The 16,428-nt window shown below is 50.1% G+C and overlaps 1 protein-coding gene across 2 annotated transcripts in view; it reads left to right on the forward strand.

Moving 5' to 3' along the window:
* ATP1B3 (ATPase Na+/K+ transporting subunit beta 3) overlaps window positions 1-16,428 on the forward strand; it is a 141,839-nt gene that overhangs the window by 67,541 nt on the left and 57,870 nt on the right. For both annotated transcript variants that reach the window (XM_030216675.1, XM_030216677.1), the window contains exon 3: window positions 10,888-10,995. In XM_030216675.1, coding sequence (XP_030072535.1) covers window positions 10,888-10,995 — 108 coding nt within the window. The remainder of the gene's footprint in view (window positions 1-10,887; window positions 10,996-16,428) is intronic.

Below are 16,428 nucleotides of genomic sequence, written 5' to 3' on the forward strand. Positions count from 1 at the left end.
CAGGCAGAAGCTCTTCAATTAATTTCAAACCTTTATTTTTATTGTATGTCAGTAAATGACACTCTGATGTACTTGAACAGCCAACTGAGCAAAGTGGAAATTCATCTGATCTTTCTGGATCCATTGATGACCATTAGCATCAGTTCAACAAACACGTTTATTCTTGCAATCAGGTTTTCAATGGGTAAAATTTTACTTCAGTCTAAAGTGATTAATATCTTCATTTGTGGCATTTAATTCAATATAAATGAGCCTGTCGGTGCAGGTGCGAGTTTCTTCAACAAGAAGTATGTATACAATGGTTTCCACCCTATTTTTTAGTTTACTTGAACACAGTTTTATAACATAATATTTAAAGAAAACTTCTTTAGCCAGTTAGACTTGGCCAGTTATGATTGGTGAACCCTGTTGCAAGGCAGAATTGTTTGTTTCATTGCCCAATTGTATGCTTCTGGTACCTCCTGGCTCCTGAGTGTCTGTTGCTAGGCTTACTTTGATGCCTACAGTTCACTAAGAGGTCAAACTGTAGCAAGGGTGAAGAAACACCAGCAACAGACACTCAGACGCCTTGCAACAGGGTCCACCAATCATAATTGGCCAAGTCGGTCATCCTAACTGACTGCAGTTTTTTTTAAACCTGTCATGAAACCTGGCCTCATCCTTCCACATCCTAAAAAACATTCCTGTTTTTTAGTTTTCTTGAATACAGTTTTATAACATAATGTGTTCTTTATTTTAAAAAATTGGTGCTTTTTGAAAGAAGAATCACTTTTACTACACTTGTATCAAGGGTGTAGTGAAGAAATCACAGGCTGCTGCCCGCAAACATTTGAGGGCATTTTTGCAATCCTTATATGATGAGACTCCAAAATGAAAACTACATATTCTGATAGAAGGAAATCTGCTCTTTCTAATGGTGCTAAAAGAAAGAATATTGAAGCTGTCCCACTGGAGATCAAGGGCATCAAAGATAGCCCAAAATGGGCAAAAATGCTTTTTATACCAACTTTGAACGCTTATAATTTTTCAACCACTTGAAGGAAAGTGCTGCAAATTGGAATGCCTCATTACAGCCCTGTATTTAGTACACCTACCAAAAATCAACCTGAAAGGCCAGCTAGTTTAGAAACTACAGCAGCCTCAACATCGCTGTAAATTGATTTTTGCCGTTTTTTTGGCAAAGTTTGAGCCTAAACCATTCAAAAAGTAAGAGGACTAGGAACATGGGGTTTTGCCAGTTCATTAAGCCCTAAAAGTAGTGCAGGTTCTCCAAATATCCCCCTTGTACTACTAAAACTTCCAGTTTTACAGCTTCTGGAAGTTGGCCCAAAATGTCATTTTTGCTCAGGCGACATTTTGCAACCCTTTACTTGAGGTCCCCTAGAACCTCCAATTTTTAGTCTTTTGAACTAAAGTTTTGCACAGCTTAGTTTTTTATCATAAAGAAACTATGTACCAAATTTCATCAAAATCTGAGATGGTGAGGTGTCATCAGCAAATTTGATAACCTCGCTAGTTACCCCCACCTCCAGGTCATTTATGAAAATGTTAAAAAGCAACGGTCCCACCATAGATCCCTGAGAGACCCCACTAACTATCCTTCTCCATTGCGAATAGTGACCATTTAACCCTACTCTCTGTTTCCTATCTTTCAACCAGTTTTTAATCCATAACAATACACTACATCCGATCCCATGATTCTCTGATTTCCTCTGGAGCCTTTCATGAGGGACTTTGTCAAATGCTTTCTGAAAATCCAGATAGACAATATCCACTGGCTCACCTTTGTCGACATGTTTGTTTACCAAAGAAATGCAGTAGATTGGTGAGGCAAGACTTCCCTTCACTGAATCCATGCTGACTTTGAGGCATATTTTCAAAGCACTTAGCCTTCCAATGTTCCATAGAAACCTATGGAACTTTGGAAAGCTAAGTGCTTTGAAAATATGACTCTTTGTCTCATCAGTCCAAGCTTTAGAATGTGCTCTGTTATTTTGTTCTTAATAATAGTCTCTGCCATTTTGCCCGGCACCGACGTCAGACTCACCGGTCTATAATTCCCCGGATCTCCCCTGGAACCTTTCTTAAAAATCGGTGTTACATTAGCAACCCTCCAATCTTCCGGTACCACACTCGATTTTAAGGATAATTTACATATCAACAACAGTAGCTCCGCAAGCTAATTTTTTAGTTCCATCAGTACCCTGGGATGAATGCCACCAGGCCCAGGAGATTTGCTACTCTTTAGTTTGCAGAACTGCCCCATTACATCCTCCAGGTTTACAGAGATTTCATTAAGTTTCTCCGACTCGTCAGCCTCGAATACCCTGTCCAGCACCTGTATCCCAACCAAATCTTCCTCGGTGAAGACCGAGGCAAAGAACTCATTTAATCTTTCCGCTAATTCTTTATCTTCCCTGAGTGCCCCTTTTTGCTCCCCTCACATCCAGCGGCCCAACTGATTCTTTTGCCAGTTTCCTGCTTTTTATATACCTGAAAAAATTTGTACTATGTGTTTTTGCCTCTACCGCTATCTTCCTTTCAAAGTCCTTCTTAGCCTTTCTTATCAGCGCTTTGCATCTGATTTGACATTACTTATGCCACTTTTTATTATCTTCAGTCAGTTCTTTCTTCCATTTTCTGAAGGATTCTTTTTTTGTTCCAATAGCCTCCTTCACCTCCTTTACTGATACATGGAATATATTTGGCCTGGGCCTCCAGGACAGCGTTTTTGAACAGCATCCATGCCTGTTGTAGGTTTTTTACCCTATCCTTCGCTCCTCTAAGTTCTTCTTTTACTGTTGTCATAGCTCCCTTTTTTTGAAGTTAAACACCAGCTTGCTCTGTCTCTGGTTCTGAGGCCTTGCTCCTGGTCCAGTTGGTCAACTGGTTCCCAGTTGCAGGGCCGTGCCTAGGGTCTCTGGTGCCCCCCTGCAGACTATCAGTTGGCGCCCCCCCCTGCAGACTATCAGTTGGCGGCGGCGGCCCCCCCCCCCCCCCGTGAAAATGATCGCTCACCACTTGCCACACTGACAGGAATTGTCAGCAATATTCTTAGAAACAAATTGCTATACATTGCAAAATAAGATAGCAGATGTAAATTCTCAAAGTGGACATATTCCAAACACTAAAATGAAAATAAAATGATTTTTTTCTACCTTTCTTGTCTGGTGACTTTCTTTTTCTGATCATGCTGGCCCAGTATCTGATTCTGCTGCTATCTTTCCTCTTAACTCCGTTTCCAGAGCTTACTTTCCATTTATTTATTTCCTTTCCTCCTTTCTTCTTCATTTCTGGTCCTCAGCTTCTGCCTATTTTCTTCATCCATGTGCAGTTTTTCTCCTCTCTTCCTTTTCCCTCATTTCATCTCCTTCATCTTTCTTCCCTCCCCTCTATGTCCAGCAATTTCTCCTCTCTCCCTGAGCCCTGCCCTCCCATCCATGCTCCTCTATCCCCTGCCCCCTCCATTCATCCTTTTCCAGCAATTCCTCTCTCTCCCTGAGCCCTGCCCTCCCAATCCATGCCCATCCATGCTCCTCTGTCCCCTGCCCCCTCCATTCATTCCTATCCAGCAATTCCCCTCTCTCCCTGAGCCCTGCCCTCCCAATCCATGCCCATCCATGCTCCTCTGTCCCCTGCCCCCTCCATTCATCCCTATCCAGCAATTCCCCTCTCTCCCTGAGCCCTGCCCTCCCAATCCATGCCCATCCATGCTCCTCTGTCCCCTACCCCCTCCATTCATCCTTTTCCAGCAATTCCCTTCTCTCCCTGAGCCCTGCCCTCCCATTCCATGCCCATCCATGCTCCTCTGTCCCCTGCCCCCTCCATTCATCCTTTTCCAGCAATTCCCCTCTCTCCCTTCCATGACCCCCCCCTCGCATCCATGCTCTCGTCTCTCCCCTGCCCTCCCGCTCCCATTGTTCAATTCAACTGCCCGCCCTCTTCTCTCCCCCCAACATCCCTTTTCTTTTTTTTTTCTTTTTAAATTTACCTCCGTGGCGGTTCCGGCAGCACAGCGTCAGTGAAGGAGGCGGCGCTCCCGACGTCGCTAGCCTTCCCTTCGCTGTGTTCCGCCTTCTTCTGACGTCAAGGAAATGACGTCAGAAGAAGGCGGAACACAGCGAAGGGAAGGCTAGCGACGTCGGGAGCGCCGCCTCCTTCACTGACGCTGCGCTGCCGGAACCGCTACAGAGGTACATTTAAAAAGGAAAAAAAATGAAAAGGGATGTTGGGGGGAGGGCGAGCGAGGTGAGCATGGTGCGGCGGCGCCCCCCCAGAGAGAGGCGCCCTCCTGCCATGCTTACCTCACTTACCGTGTTGGCACAGCCCTGCCCAGTTGAGCAGACATACCTGGTGGTGCTGTGTCCCTGTCATGCCTTCCCTCTGGGGTGTTCTGCGCCTTTTCCTTGTTTTCCCTCTGTGTGAGAGCCTGCTCAGCAACCAGTCTGCTCAGATGATGAGGAGTCGCAGGCAACACAGTGAGTCTGGCAGGCCAGTGCTGCTGCCGTGCTCTGAAAGAGGTGGGGGGGTGACTGTTTCTCCGGGTAGCATGGACCCAGGGTGGTGGGTCCTTTCTGCTGTGCTTCAGGCATTGGGACATCGATAGGAGCACTGTGTGTCGGTGCTACAATAAATAAATAAATATATAAAACCGTGGAGGAGCAGTTTAATGATTGGATCAGTGGAGTGAGAACCAGGGGAGCCTGGTTGAAATCTCACAACTGCTCCTTGAGGTCTTTGGCAAATACAAACAGACTGTGATTTTTCCGAAGACAGAAAACTGCCTAATCTACCTGAATGTGAAAAAAAGGACATATTTTTGCTTGTTTGTGCTGTGCTTCGGTTAAAAAAAAATCAGGTGTATAGCTCGGTGCGCCACATGTTTTCCTGCGCAGCGGCAGTCTCTGGCCATGGCAACCCCTGCTTAGTGTGTGACCTGCTGCCCGTCTTGCAGTGAGCGCTGTTCCTCCTTGGGCCGCTGCACGGTGTGCAGTCCGGTTCCCAAGTGGAGGAGCTGATTCGGGTCGCGCACATAGGCCCACAAGAGGGCGTGCTCGGTCACAGCAGTGCGTTTCTTTCGGCTCTGGTCCCTGGTGCAGGGCCTTGGTGCTTCGCCTCAGAAGGAGGTGGGAATGGCGGCCATTTTGGTTTTTTTCAGCAGAAGCGAAGCCCCTGCGCAGGCAGCTGTGTAGGTGGGGGTCCCTTTGGAGAGGGGGCCCTGGGTTAGGGCCAGGGCCAACCCTTCGTCTGCTCCACCGGGCCTTGGGCTGTTGCTAGGAGCTTTTTCTCCAGCAGGCCTGGCAGCTCCGGGGAGAGAGAGGAGATGGGGATTTCCCTGCTGTTCCCAGGGGATCGTGACTGCTGCCCCGTGGAGACTGTCTCAGATTTCGCTGCAGTTGGGCTGCTAGGAGGCGGCCCCCTGATTTCAGAGGCACTTGCAGCGCGCCCTTGGGGATTTTCCAGAAGGTAGTCAAGTGGCTAGCCTTATGAGGAGCCTCAGGGGACCGTCCAGGGTATTTCTCCATTCACCTGGACATTTGGGTCCTGCTTGCTGCAAGGTGGAGTGCGTCTGACACAGGCCTACAGGTTGGGAGGACCGTGGCCCATCTTTTTTCTCTGGTGCCAGAAGGAGGAGATGTTCTCTTACCTAAGTTGGACTCGGTGTGTGCAGTCACCTAGAGTACTACCCTCCCGGTGGTTGGCGGCCTTGCCTTGAGGGATCTGCTAGATAGGAAGCTGAAACGACTTTCCAGCACACCTATTTGTAGCCCTTTGGTGGCACAGGCCTGTTTGCAGTGACGTCAGCAGTCCTTTTTCCTGGGGCAGTCCGGGGCTGCCTGGATGGAGGCGGGCTTAGCCTGTCTGATGGCCACTGTGTATGTCATTCTTAGTGGTTCAGCCACAGGTATGTCTTTGATGCTCTCCGCGAGGTGTCAGTTCTGGCTGCGGGCATGGGTGGCCGTTGCCACTTCAAAGGCCTGTGTGGTCAGGTTACCCTTTTGTGAGACATTTCGTTTTGGGAATGACCTCAGTAATTTGGATCAGGAGCTGGGTGAGTGGGCCCCAGCATCCTCCAGAAGACGTTCCTTGTTCCTCTGCTTGCCTTGTGGGCTCAGCAGGTGCCCTGTTTCATGACAGCTCCTTGTGTAGGTCTGGTTGTCAGACCTTTGGCCAGAGGGCTCAGTTTCGGGCCCGGAAATCTTCCTTCCGGGGGACGGAGAGCCGGCAGGGCACTCAGAGTGAGTGGCTGCTGTCTCCCAGCAATCTCAATATAGCCAGGCCGGAGGGTCCCTCCGGGCCTACAGGGGGGCCGCTTCAGGCCTTTCGGGACGTATGGTCTACCTTTTCCTCAGCTCTGGCGCTGGTTATTCTGGGTGATGGCTTGCAGTTGGAGTTCTCCCCTCCGGTAGCTCCTCTCTTCTTACAGTCTCCTTGTCGGGGGGCCTCTGGCAGCTCAGAGCAGAAGCTCAGTTGAAGTGCTGCCTGTTCCCATCTCTCACGCCAAGCGTGGTCTGGTCGGTTCTTCTCCTATTTTGAGGTTCTCAAGAAGATGGGAGCAGTGCAACCCAATTGGGATCTCTAGGGGTCCACTGGTGTCCGTTTTCGGATGGTGACCCTGAGGTCTGTGTTCCCGTCCATTCAGAGAGAGAGTTGTCTCTGCTCTTGAGACCAGGGAGGCGTAATTACCTTCCCTTCTTGGGGCTGCTTCTGCAGTTCTTTTCCAATTCCGGTCCCAACCATTTGGTCTCCTCATGGGCCCGGGGACCTTTTCCTAGGTCATGCGTGTAGCGGTCTTTCTGCGGAGACAGAGGTTTCGTTTCCTCCTGCACTTGGACAGCTGGCTACTCCGAGCCTCCTCTTCCCAAGCCTTTGTAGAGGCTCCTTGAACAGTAGTTCGCCTCCTGTTTTGTTTTTTCTTTTCTGGTTTGGGTGTTCAATTTCAGTGGGGGCAGCTGGCGCCAGCACACCAACTTGCAGCATCTAGGTGTTCTTTTCAATTCCCTGTGAGCTTGAGTGTTTCTCACAGAGGGATGGCGCTTTAAGTTAGCGCACTGGATTCTTCGTTTCTGCTTCGTTCCCAGCTTCCAGCCTGGGATTTTGTGCAGCTCCTTGGTTCTGTGACAGTGGCCCTGGAAGTGGTACCTTACCCTCAGATGCGGCCAATTTATAGGGTCCTGTTAAGCTCCTGGTCTCCGATTTCAGAGGGTTACAGCCTCTGCCTTCTTTGCCTCTGGCAGTCAGACAGACCTGAGGTGATTGTGGCTTCACCAGTCGTTGACCCTAGGGAGGCCCTCCCCGCTCCTGCCTTGGGAAGTGGGGTCTACGGTTGACAGTTTCTTGGGCTGGGGGGCCCTTTGCAGGGGTCCCCTGGCACGGCGCTTGGTTTTCAGTAGATGCGCATTGGCCCTCTGGAGCTATGAGGGATTGCTCTAAGCTCTGGAGGCTTTTGCCCCGCTGTTGGGAATGCTTTGGTTTGGGCCTTTTCGGACATTGCTATGGCACTAGCCTCTTCTACTAGCTAGGGGGGAGGAGACTCCTAGCAGTCTGCTGTCTCTGGTGCCCAACTGGTTAATGGCCGGGGCAGAGAGACACCCGTTGTTCCTTTCGGCGGTTTTGAGGGGTTCCTCTCGTGGGGACCGACCTTCTTAGCAGGCATACTCGGACTTCCAGCGATTGGGAGCTGTTGGTCAAGCCGTTACATCTGCTGATGTGTCAGTGGGGCTTGGTTCTCTTGGCCTATTCCTGTGTCACCGTTCCTCGGTTCTTCAGCCATCACAGGGAAGAGGACTCTCTGGGTCTGGACACCCTGCTGCATTTGTGTTTGAGCGAGGGACTCCTGTACGCCTTCCCCTGAGCCGAAGTTAGGTCGGGAGTGGGGGGGAGAGTGGGAGACCTTCAGGATACAGTGCTCTTGTTTTCCAGCCTGGATATGGCTCCAGTGCTATGCAGATCTTGTGAAGCTCCTAGTTGGGGAGCTAATGTGATTCCCTCAAGTTCGAGGTTCTTCTGGTAGGGGGCCTGGTGGTCATGGAGGATTCTTCTCCCTTTGGTCTTACGGCCTGGCCCTTGAGAGGGCTCGGCTGAGGAAGAAGGATTATTGGTTTCAGTCCTGGCTTCCCTGCTGCAGGCTAGGAAGCGCTCTTCTTCCTTGGCGCCTGCTAGTACTTTGCTTCCTCCCTGGGCCATTTCCTGGCATTTTTGCGGGAGGGACTATCAAGGGCTAGCGCTGGGTTCCTTGTGAGTTCCAGTGGCAGCCCTGACTTGCTTTCAGGGTCATTGGCACCAAATGGGATTTTATGCTGGTCCTTCGGGTGCTGCAGCACTCTCCATTTGTGCCCCGTCGCTAGGTGATCCTGATAGTTCTTACGTAGAACTCGGTGTTACTAGGGCGCTTCCGTTGGCCTGTTGCTTCTTGCAACTTCAGGCTCCTTAGGACCCTTTCTCCATCTTTGTTTTGGAGGCAGGGTCTCATTTTGGGCAGTACTGTCCTTCTTGCCCGAGTGCTTGTTGGTTTCTTTTTATTTAGTCGTCTATATGCCTCTTGCAGGCTTCTGAACTTTTACAGGGCTCTCTTGTGTTTTTTCAAGGTTCCCGATGTCTTCCGTCTTTTCGTATTGACCTTTTGTGCAGTTTGGTAAACAGCAGTTGAGTCTCATGGCTTCCAAGGCTTCCTTTGCCCGGTGGGTGAAGGTGGCCATGGTCTCTGCTTGTATTCTGGGAGGCTCTTCTCCTCCTCGTGTTGGAAGGCACACTCTCCTGGGCGTGTGACTACATCTTGGGCAAAGGCTTTGTTGTCTTCTCTGATGGATATTTGTAGGGCAGAGGCATGGGCTTCTCTGCTTTCCTTCAGTAGCATGATGGTATAGCGGGAGCCACGCAGGCAGCGGCTGCATTTGGGGTGTCAATTCTGCTTGTGGCAGGTTTGGCTTCCCACCCTCGTAGGGATAGCTTTTGAACATCCCACTCGTCCTGGAATAGTGGGAATGAAAGTAATGGAAGGAGAAATTAGGACTTACCTGATAATTTTCTTTCCATTAGTTCTTCACACTATTTCCCGTGGTTCAACGCCCTGATTGGTGGCTCTATGCATGGTCTTTGTATCCTGTTTTCCAGGGACCTTGTCTTCGGATGGTTCTTGGGGCTGAATGTGTTGGTTGCTGACCATGCGCCTGATTGGGCGGTCTTTATTCTTTGCTTGAGGACTGATACTGAGGAGCTGAGCTGCTAGCAGGGAGCTATGTAATGGTGCTCAGTTCTGTATTTTCTATCGCCACTTGCTGTTCGATGGATATAACTACCCACTTGTTCTGGAATAGTGTGAAGAACTAATGGAAAGAAAATTATCAGGTAAGTCCTAATTTCTCCTTATCACTCCATGTTGTGAACCCACCTTAAGTATTGTGTTTACTCCCGGTCACCTTATCTCAAAAAAGATATAGCGGAATTAGGAAAGGTTCAAAGAAGAGCGACCAAAATAATAAAGGGGATGGAACTTCTCCCATATGAGGAAAGGCTAAAGAGGTTAGGGCTCTTCAGCTTGGAAAAGAGAGGGCAAAGAGGGGATATGATTGAGGTCTGTAAAATCCTGAGTGGTGTGGAACAGGTAAAAGTAAATTGATTTTTCACTCTTTCAGAAAGTACAAAGGCCAGGGGACACGCAATGAAATTATATGGAAATATTTTTGAAACAAATAGGAGGAAATATTTTTTCACTCGGAGAATGTTAAGCTTTGGAACTCGTTTTGGGAGGATATAGTAACAGCAGTTAACGTATCTGGGTTTAAAAAAGGTTTGGACAAGTTCTAGGAGGAAAAGTCCATAATCAGTTATTGAGATGGACATGGGGGAAGCCATTACTTGCCCTGGGATTCATAGCATGGAATGTTGCTACTAATTGGGTTTCTGCCAGGTACTTGTGACCTGGATTGGCCACTGTGGAAGCGGTATAGTGGGCTAGATGGATCATTGTCTGACCCAGTATGGCTATTGTTATATTCTTATCCAACTCCAACCCTAGGACCAGTTTTGTTTATTTGTAGCCTGCACCTTCATAGCCAGTATGTGCTTATTTTCAGGTCAATTGACTTTCAGACCTTGACGTTTCAATTCCCTATTCTCGTAGCATTGTTGTTTTCGGTGAGCCTGGTAGCTATGGATTCCCAGCTATGAGAATACGACAGCCTGCTTAACCTCAGAGAAATCAAAGTTACTCGCCTGTAGCAGATGTTCTTCAAGGACAGCAGGCCAAGTATTTTCACATACCCTCCTACCTCCCCTTGGAGTTGTATTGTTTAGATATCGTATATGGCTGAGGGACCTGCGCTTGCATGTTGGGTGGGAACGCACCAGTGCATGTGTGGTGGGATGTTACTAGAAAGTTCTTAGTCTTACTAGTTGGAGTCTGCACTGGGCTTCAGTGGATGACGTCACCCAGCTGTGAGAGTACTTGGCCTGCTGTCATTGGAGAACACCTGCTACGGGTGAGTAACTTTGTTCTTCATCAAAATGATAGAATTCTTGTAACTTGGCCTACCTTATAACTACTACTACTACTACAAATCATTTCAAGACAGAGGTATCCTTAAATATAGAGTAAAATAGATGCTAGCCTGTGCATAGTGGGGAAACCCTGACATATCTTGCTATTGAGTTAAAAATAATGGGAAAAATTGCAATCACACAAGAGGGCGAGAGGGTTGAGAGTTTGTAATCCTTTTGATTTTTGTGAAATTGAGTTTTATTCATTTTGTAAAAGTATTAATTGTGCACCAGTGTTTTAAAGCCTTTTATCAATGTTCTTTTTATAAATTCATCTTAATGAGTTAATTTTACATATTTGAGGATATACCTTAGAGTCAACTTGTTTTAACTTGTATTTTTTATTAGGTCTTATGATTTCACCAAAATCAGATTCAGGCCTGGACATTGATTTTCGTAGATCTGATCCTAAGTCATATAAAGCCTATGTTGACGCCCTTGACGCATTCCTGCAGCGTAAGTACATATTTCAAGTTTTGTTTTATGGTAGCTATTATGGTAACACTAGTAAAAAAAAGGCCCGTTTCTGAAAGAAATGAAACGGGCGCTAGCAAGGTTTTCCTCGGAGTGTGTGTGACAGTGACTGTGTGAGAGAGAGAGTGAATGTGCGAGTGTGTGACAGAGAGATAGTGAGACTGGGTGCGAGTGTGTCTGTGAGAGAGAGTGTGTGCCAGGGGCACCCCCCTCCCTCCCAGTTCCAGGGTCGTCCCCCCTCCCTCCGAGGTCCAGGGTCGTCCTCCCCCCCCCCAGTTCCAGGGTCCTCCCCCTCTCCCTCTCCCCCTCCCCCTCCCCCCAGTTCCAGGGTCGTCCCCCCCTCCCCCCTCCCAGTTCCAGGGTCGTCCCTCCCCCCTCCTAGTTCCAGGGTCGTCCCACCCTCCCTCCTCCCCTTCTCCCCCCCTCCCAGTTCCAGGGTCGTCCCCTCTCCCCCTCCCAGTTCCAGGGTTGTCCCTCCCCCCCCCCCCCCCCCCCCCCAGAGAGAACTGCTGGACATAGATGGGAAGGGAGGGCAGGGATGAGAAGAGAGAATTGCTGGACATGGATGGGAGGGGAGGGCAGGGATGAGAGAATTGCTGGCCATAGATGGGAGGGCAGGGCAGGGAAGAGAGAATCGCTGGTCATGGATGGCAGGGGGCAGAGAAGAATCGCTGGACATGGATGGCAGGGGAGGACAGGACAGGGGAGAATCGCTGGACATGGGAGGGCAGGGGAGAGAGGAGATATGCTGGACATGGATGGAGGAGAGGAAGGAGATGCACATAGATGGGAGGGCAGGGAAGAGAGGAGAAATGCTGGAAATGGATGGAGAGGGAGAGCAGGAGATAGAGGAGAATTGCTGGACATGGATGGATGGAGGGGTTGGCGGGGAGAGAGGAGAAATGCTGGACTTGGATGGAGGAGAGGGGAGAGAGAATTATTGCTTTATATGGATACCGGGGAGGGAAGAGAGGAGAAGTGCTGTACATGGATGGAAGGGAGGAGAGAGGAGAAGTGCTGGACATGGGTGGAGGGGAGGAGAGGAGAAGTGGTGGACATGGATGGGAGGGTAGGAAAGAAAAAAGAAGAAGATGCACATGGATGGAGATGAGGGAAAGGGAAGAGGAGAAAAACTGCACATGGATGGAGAAAATAGGCAAAAACTGGATCCACGTTATACCTCCTCCAGTCAATTCCACGGAGGAGGACCCAGCTTTTACTTATGGATGCAGTGCAAGAAATGAAGAAGAAAGGAGGAAAGTAAAGAAATAAATGGAAAGGAAGCCCTGGAAACAGAGTTAAGAGAACATATAGAGAGCAGCAGAATCAGAGACTGGGATCAATATGGATAGAAAAACAAAGTCACCAGACAACAAAGGTAGAAAAAATCATTTTATTTTCATTTTAGTGTTTGAAATATGTCCAATTTGAGAATTTAAATCTTCTTTCTTATTTTGCACTGGGTATACTGGAGCTGTAAGAGCTTACAGAAATTATTTATAATGAAAGAAAATCATGTTTTTTTTTTTCTTCTATACTAGTATAATATTTTCAATGATGTCTATTTATATGCACCATGGCTGGTATAAGGGGTGTAGCTAATGTGGGTGTGGCTATCATATGGGTGGAGCCATATAGTAACATAGTAGATGACGGCAGAAAAAGACCTGCATGGTCCCGCCCATAATGAGTACCGGCACCTTTTTTTTCTACAAAAAAAGCACTGCCTTAAACATAGGAGTTCTAAATAGTAATGAGTATCACTGAAGCAGATTCTGAATGAGCTGGAAGCTTGGAGTAGGAGTGAGGTTTCCAGACCAAGCAAAAACTGGCTCTTGTTTTTTCTTTCAAGTAATTGAAGGATGGACATGTACTTGTTTTTGTTTTTAACTTTGTATGATTGGCGTGGTTCGTTGTAAGTTCTTGGGTGACTAGGCTTTACTGTTTTTTTTTTTATGGAGTTCTTTTCTTGTGATTATTGTAGTTTTTTGTTGTAAGCCTCTTCGATTGCTATGGTAGGGAAGCGGTATATCAAGTCTGAGTAAACTGTACATTAAATTTTTGTGAGAGAGGACTAACTGTACCTGAATTTTAATTTAATTCTTCTTTTATTAATCAAACAGGTACAACATTTTGGTTCAACACAACCAGGTAGAACTTGAAACAATTTCCGATATAACAATGCACCTTATAGTTTCAGCAAAGTTTTATACAAAACAGTTCCTCTTTTTCCTCCCCTCCCCCCCAAAATCCGCCACCCCCCCCCCCAAAAAAAAACAAAAAAACAACTTTTATATATATATATATATATATATATATTTCTCCGAGGACAAGCAGGCTGCTTGTTCTCACTGATGGGTGACGTCCACGGCAGCCCCTCCAATCGGAATCTTCACTAGCAAAGTCCTTTGCTAGTCCTCGCGCGCCCGCGCGCACCGCGCATGCGCGGCCATCTTCCCGCCCGAAACCGGCTCGAGCCGGCCAGTCTTCTTTTGTCCGCACTCGGTACGGTCGTGTTTTCGCCGTGTCGAGCCCCGGAAAGTCGACCTCGCGCGTCCTTTTTTCGTTGACGTGTGTTTTCTTCGGAAAATCTTTAAAAAATTGTTGGGACAGTGCTCCGGAAGCCCCCGGGCTTCGTTTGTCCTTTCCCGTATTTTTCAGTCTTTGCCCCGGTAAGTTTTCTTTCGTCGTCGGGGTAGGCCTCTTTCGGCCTTGGTCGAGATTTTCTCCCTAAAACTTTTTGGTGCTCAAATTCGTCATTTCGGATTTTGATTTCGCCGGCGTGATTTTTCCGCCCATGACATCGAAGCCTTCCAGCGGCTTCAAGAAGTGCACCCAGTGCGCCCGGGTAATCTCGCTCACTGATAGGCACTCGTCGTGTCTTCAGTGTCTGGGGGCCGAGCACCGTCCTCAGAACTGTAGTCTGTGTTCCCTGTTACAAAGGCGGACTCAGGTAGCGAGATTGGCCCAGTGGAACGTTTTGTTCTCGGGCTCTTCGTCGGCATCGGCACCGGGGGTATCGAGTGCATCGACGTCTTCAGCGTCCAGAGCTTCATCCTCGGCCGCCAGTGCATCGAGGCATCGGCCCTCTGCATCGGCGCCGAGACATCGGATAGCTGCATCGACGTCGGTGGTACCGGGACCTCGTCTGCTGATGTCGTCGGACGGTGGTGCATCGTCAGGAGTGCAGGTGAGGGCTGTCCATTCCCCTGCTGGTGGCGGTGAGCCTTCGGGTGGGTCTCCCCCTACCCTGAGGGCTCCTGCGGTACAGCCCCCCCGAGATCGACCTCCTTCGATCTCAGCCCCGAGGAAGCGACGGCTGGATTCTACGTCCTCCTCGTCGGTGCCGGGGAGCTCCGGTGACATGCTTCGGAAGAAGTCGAAGAAGCATCGACACCGGTCTCCTCCCCGCGTCGGCACCGAGAGCTCTGGGTCGCCGAGGGAGTCGGCACCCAGCAGGCATCGGCACCGAGAGGACCGCTCACCCTCTGTTCAGGAGGTGTCGATGCGCTCCACTCTGGACAGCCCGGAACAGTCTCCACGCCCGGAACAGGTTCTGACGTCGACGCCTGCATCGACCTCCATGCCTTTCTCTGCAGCCGCTCTGAACGAGAGCCTCCGGGCCGTTCTCCCAGAGATTCTGGGAGAGCTGTTGCGCCCTACCCCTCCGGTACCGGCGGTGCTTGCGCCTCCGGTACCGTCGAGCGTGGCGCCGGCTGGCCCATCGCCCGGGGTGAGGTCCCCGACGTCGGTACCGCGTGCGGTGCCGACTGCGGCCACCTCCCAGGAAGGCTCCCCGACTACGTCGGCGGAGGGAGCTTCGCCGATGCGGGCGAGGGAGTCTACCTCTCGACGCCCCCATCGTGGACGTGGCTCCACCGAGTCGAGCGAGGTTGCAGACACAGGTTCGTGAACTTGTGTCTGACACCGAAGGTGAGGCCTCGTGGGAAGAAGAGGAAGACCCCAGATATTTCTCTGACGAGGAGTCTGAGGGTCTTCCTTCTGATCCCACTCCCTCCCCTGAAAGACAGCTTTCTCCTCCCGAGAGTCTGTCTTTCGCTTCCTTTGTCCGGGAGATGTCTACGGCCATCCCCTTCCCGGTGGTTGTGGAGGACGAGCCCAGGGCTGAAATGTTTGAGCTCCTGGACTATCCTTCTCCACCTAAGGAAGCGTCCACTGTTCCCTTGCACCATGTCCTGAAAAAGACATTGCTTGCGAACTGGACCAAGCCATTAAGTAATCCCCACATTCCCAAGAAGATTGAGTCCCAGTACCGGATCCATGGGGACCCAGAGCTGATGCGCACCCAGTTGCCTCACGACTCTGGAGTTGTGGATCTGGCCCTAAAGAAGGCTAAGAGTTCTAGGGAGCATGCTTCGGCGCCCCCGGGCAAAGACTCTAGAACCTTAGACTCCTTTGGGAGGAAGGCCTACCATTCCTCTATGCTCGTGGCCAAAATCCTGTCTTACCAGCTCTACACGAGCATACACATGCGGAACAATGTGCGGCAGTTGGCGGGCTTGGTTGATGCGCTCCCCCCTGAGCAAGCCAAGCCTTTTCAGGAGGTGGTCAGGCAGCTGAAGGCGTGCAGAAAATTCCTGGCCAGAGGGGTGTATGACACCTTTGATGTTGCGTCCAGGGCCGCTGCTCAAGGTGTGGTGATGCGCAGGCTCTCATGGCTGCGTGCCTCCGACCTGGAGAATAGACTCCAGCAGCGGATTGCGGACTCGCCTTGCCGTGCGGACAATATTTTTGGAGAGAAGGTCGAGCAGGTGGTAGAGCATCTCCACCAGCGGGACACCGCATTCGACAAGTTCTCCCGCCGGCAGCCTTCAGCCTCTACCTCTACAGGTAGAAGATTTTTTGGGGGAAGGAGGACTGTTCCCTACTCTTCTGGCAAGCGTAGGTACAATCCCCCTTCTCGACAGCCTGCGGCCCAGGCTAAGCCCCAGCGCGCTCGCTCTCATCAGCAGCGTGCGCCTCAGCAAGGCCCCGCGGCTCCCCAGCAAAAGCAAGGGGCGAGCTTTTGACTGGCTCCAGCAGAGCATAGCCGACATCCAAGTGTCCGTGCCGGGCGACCTGCCGGTCGGGGGGAGGTTGAAAGCTTTTCACCAAAGGTGGCCTCTCATAACCTCCGATCAGTGGGTTCTGCTAATAGTCCGGCAAGGATACACCCTCAATTTGGCCTCAAAACCTCCAAATTGTCCACCGGGAGCTCAGTCTTACAGCTTCCAGCACAAGCAGGTACTTGCAGAGGAACTCTCCGCCCTTCTCAGCGCCAATGCGGTCGAGCCCGTGCCATCCGGGTAAGAAGGGCTGGGATTCTATTCCAGGTACTTCCTTGTGGAAAAGAAAACAGGGGGGATGCGTCCCATCCTAGACCTAAGGGCCCTGAACAAATATCTGGTCAAAGAA

The sequence above is a fragment of the Microcaecilia unicolor genome, chromosome 10 (genome assembly GCF_901765095.1).
Source record: "Microcaecilia unicolor chromosome 10, aMicUni1.1, whole genome shotgun sequence".
NCBI classification, from domain to species: Eukaryota; Metazoa; Chordata; class Amphibia; order Gymnophiona; family Siphonopidae; genus Microcaecilia; species Microcaecilia unicolor.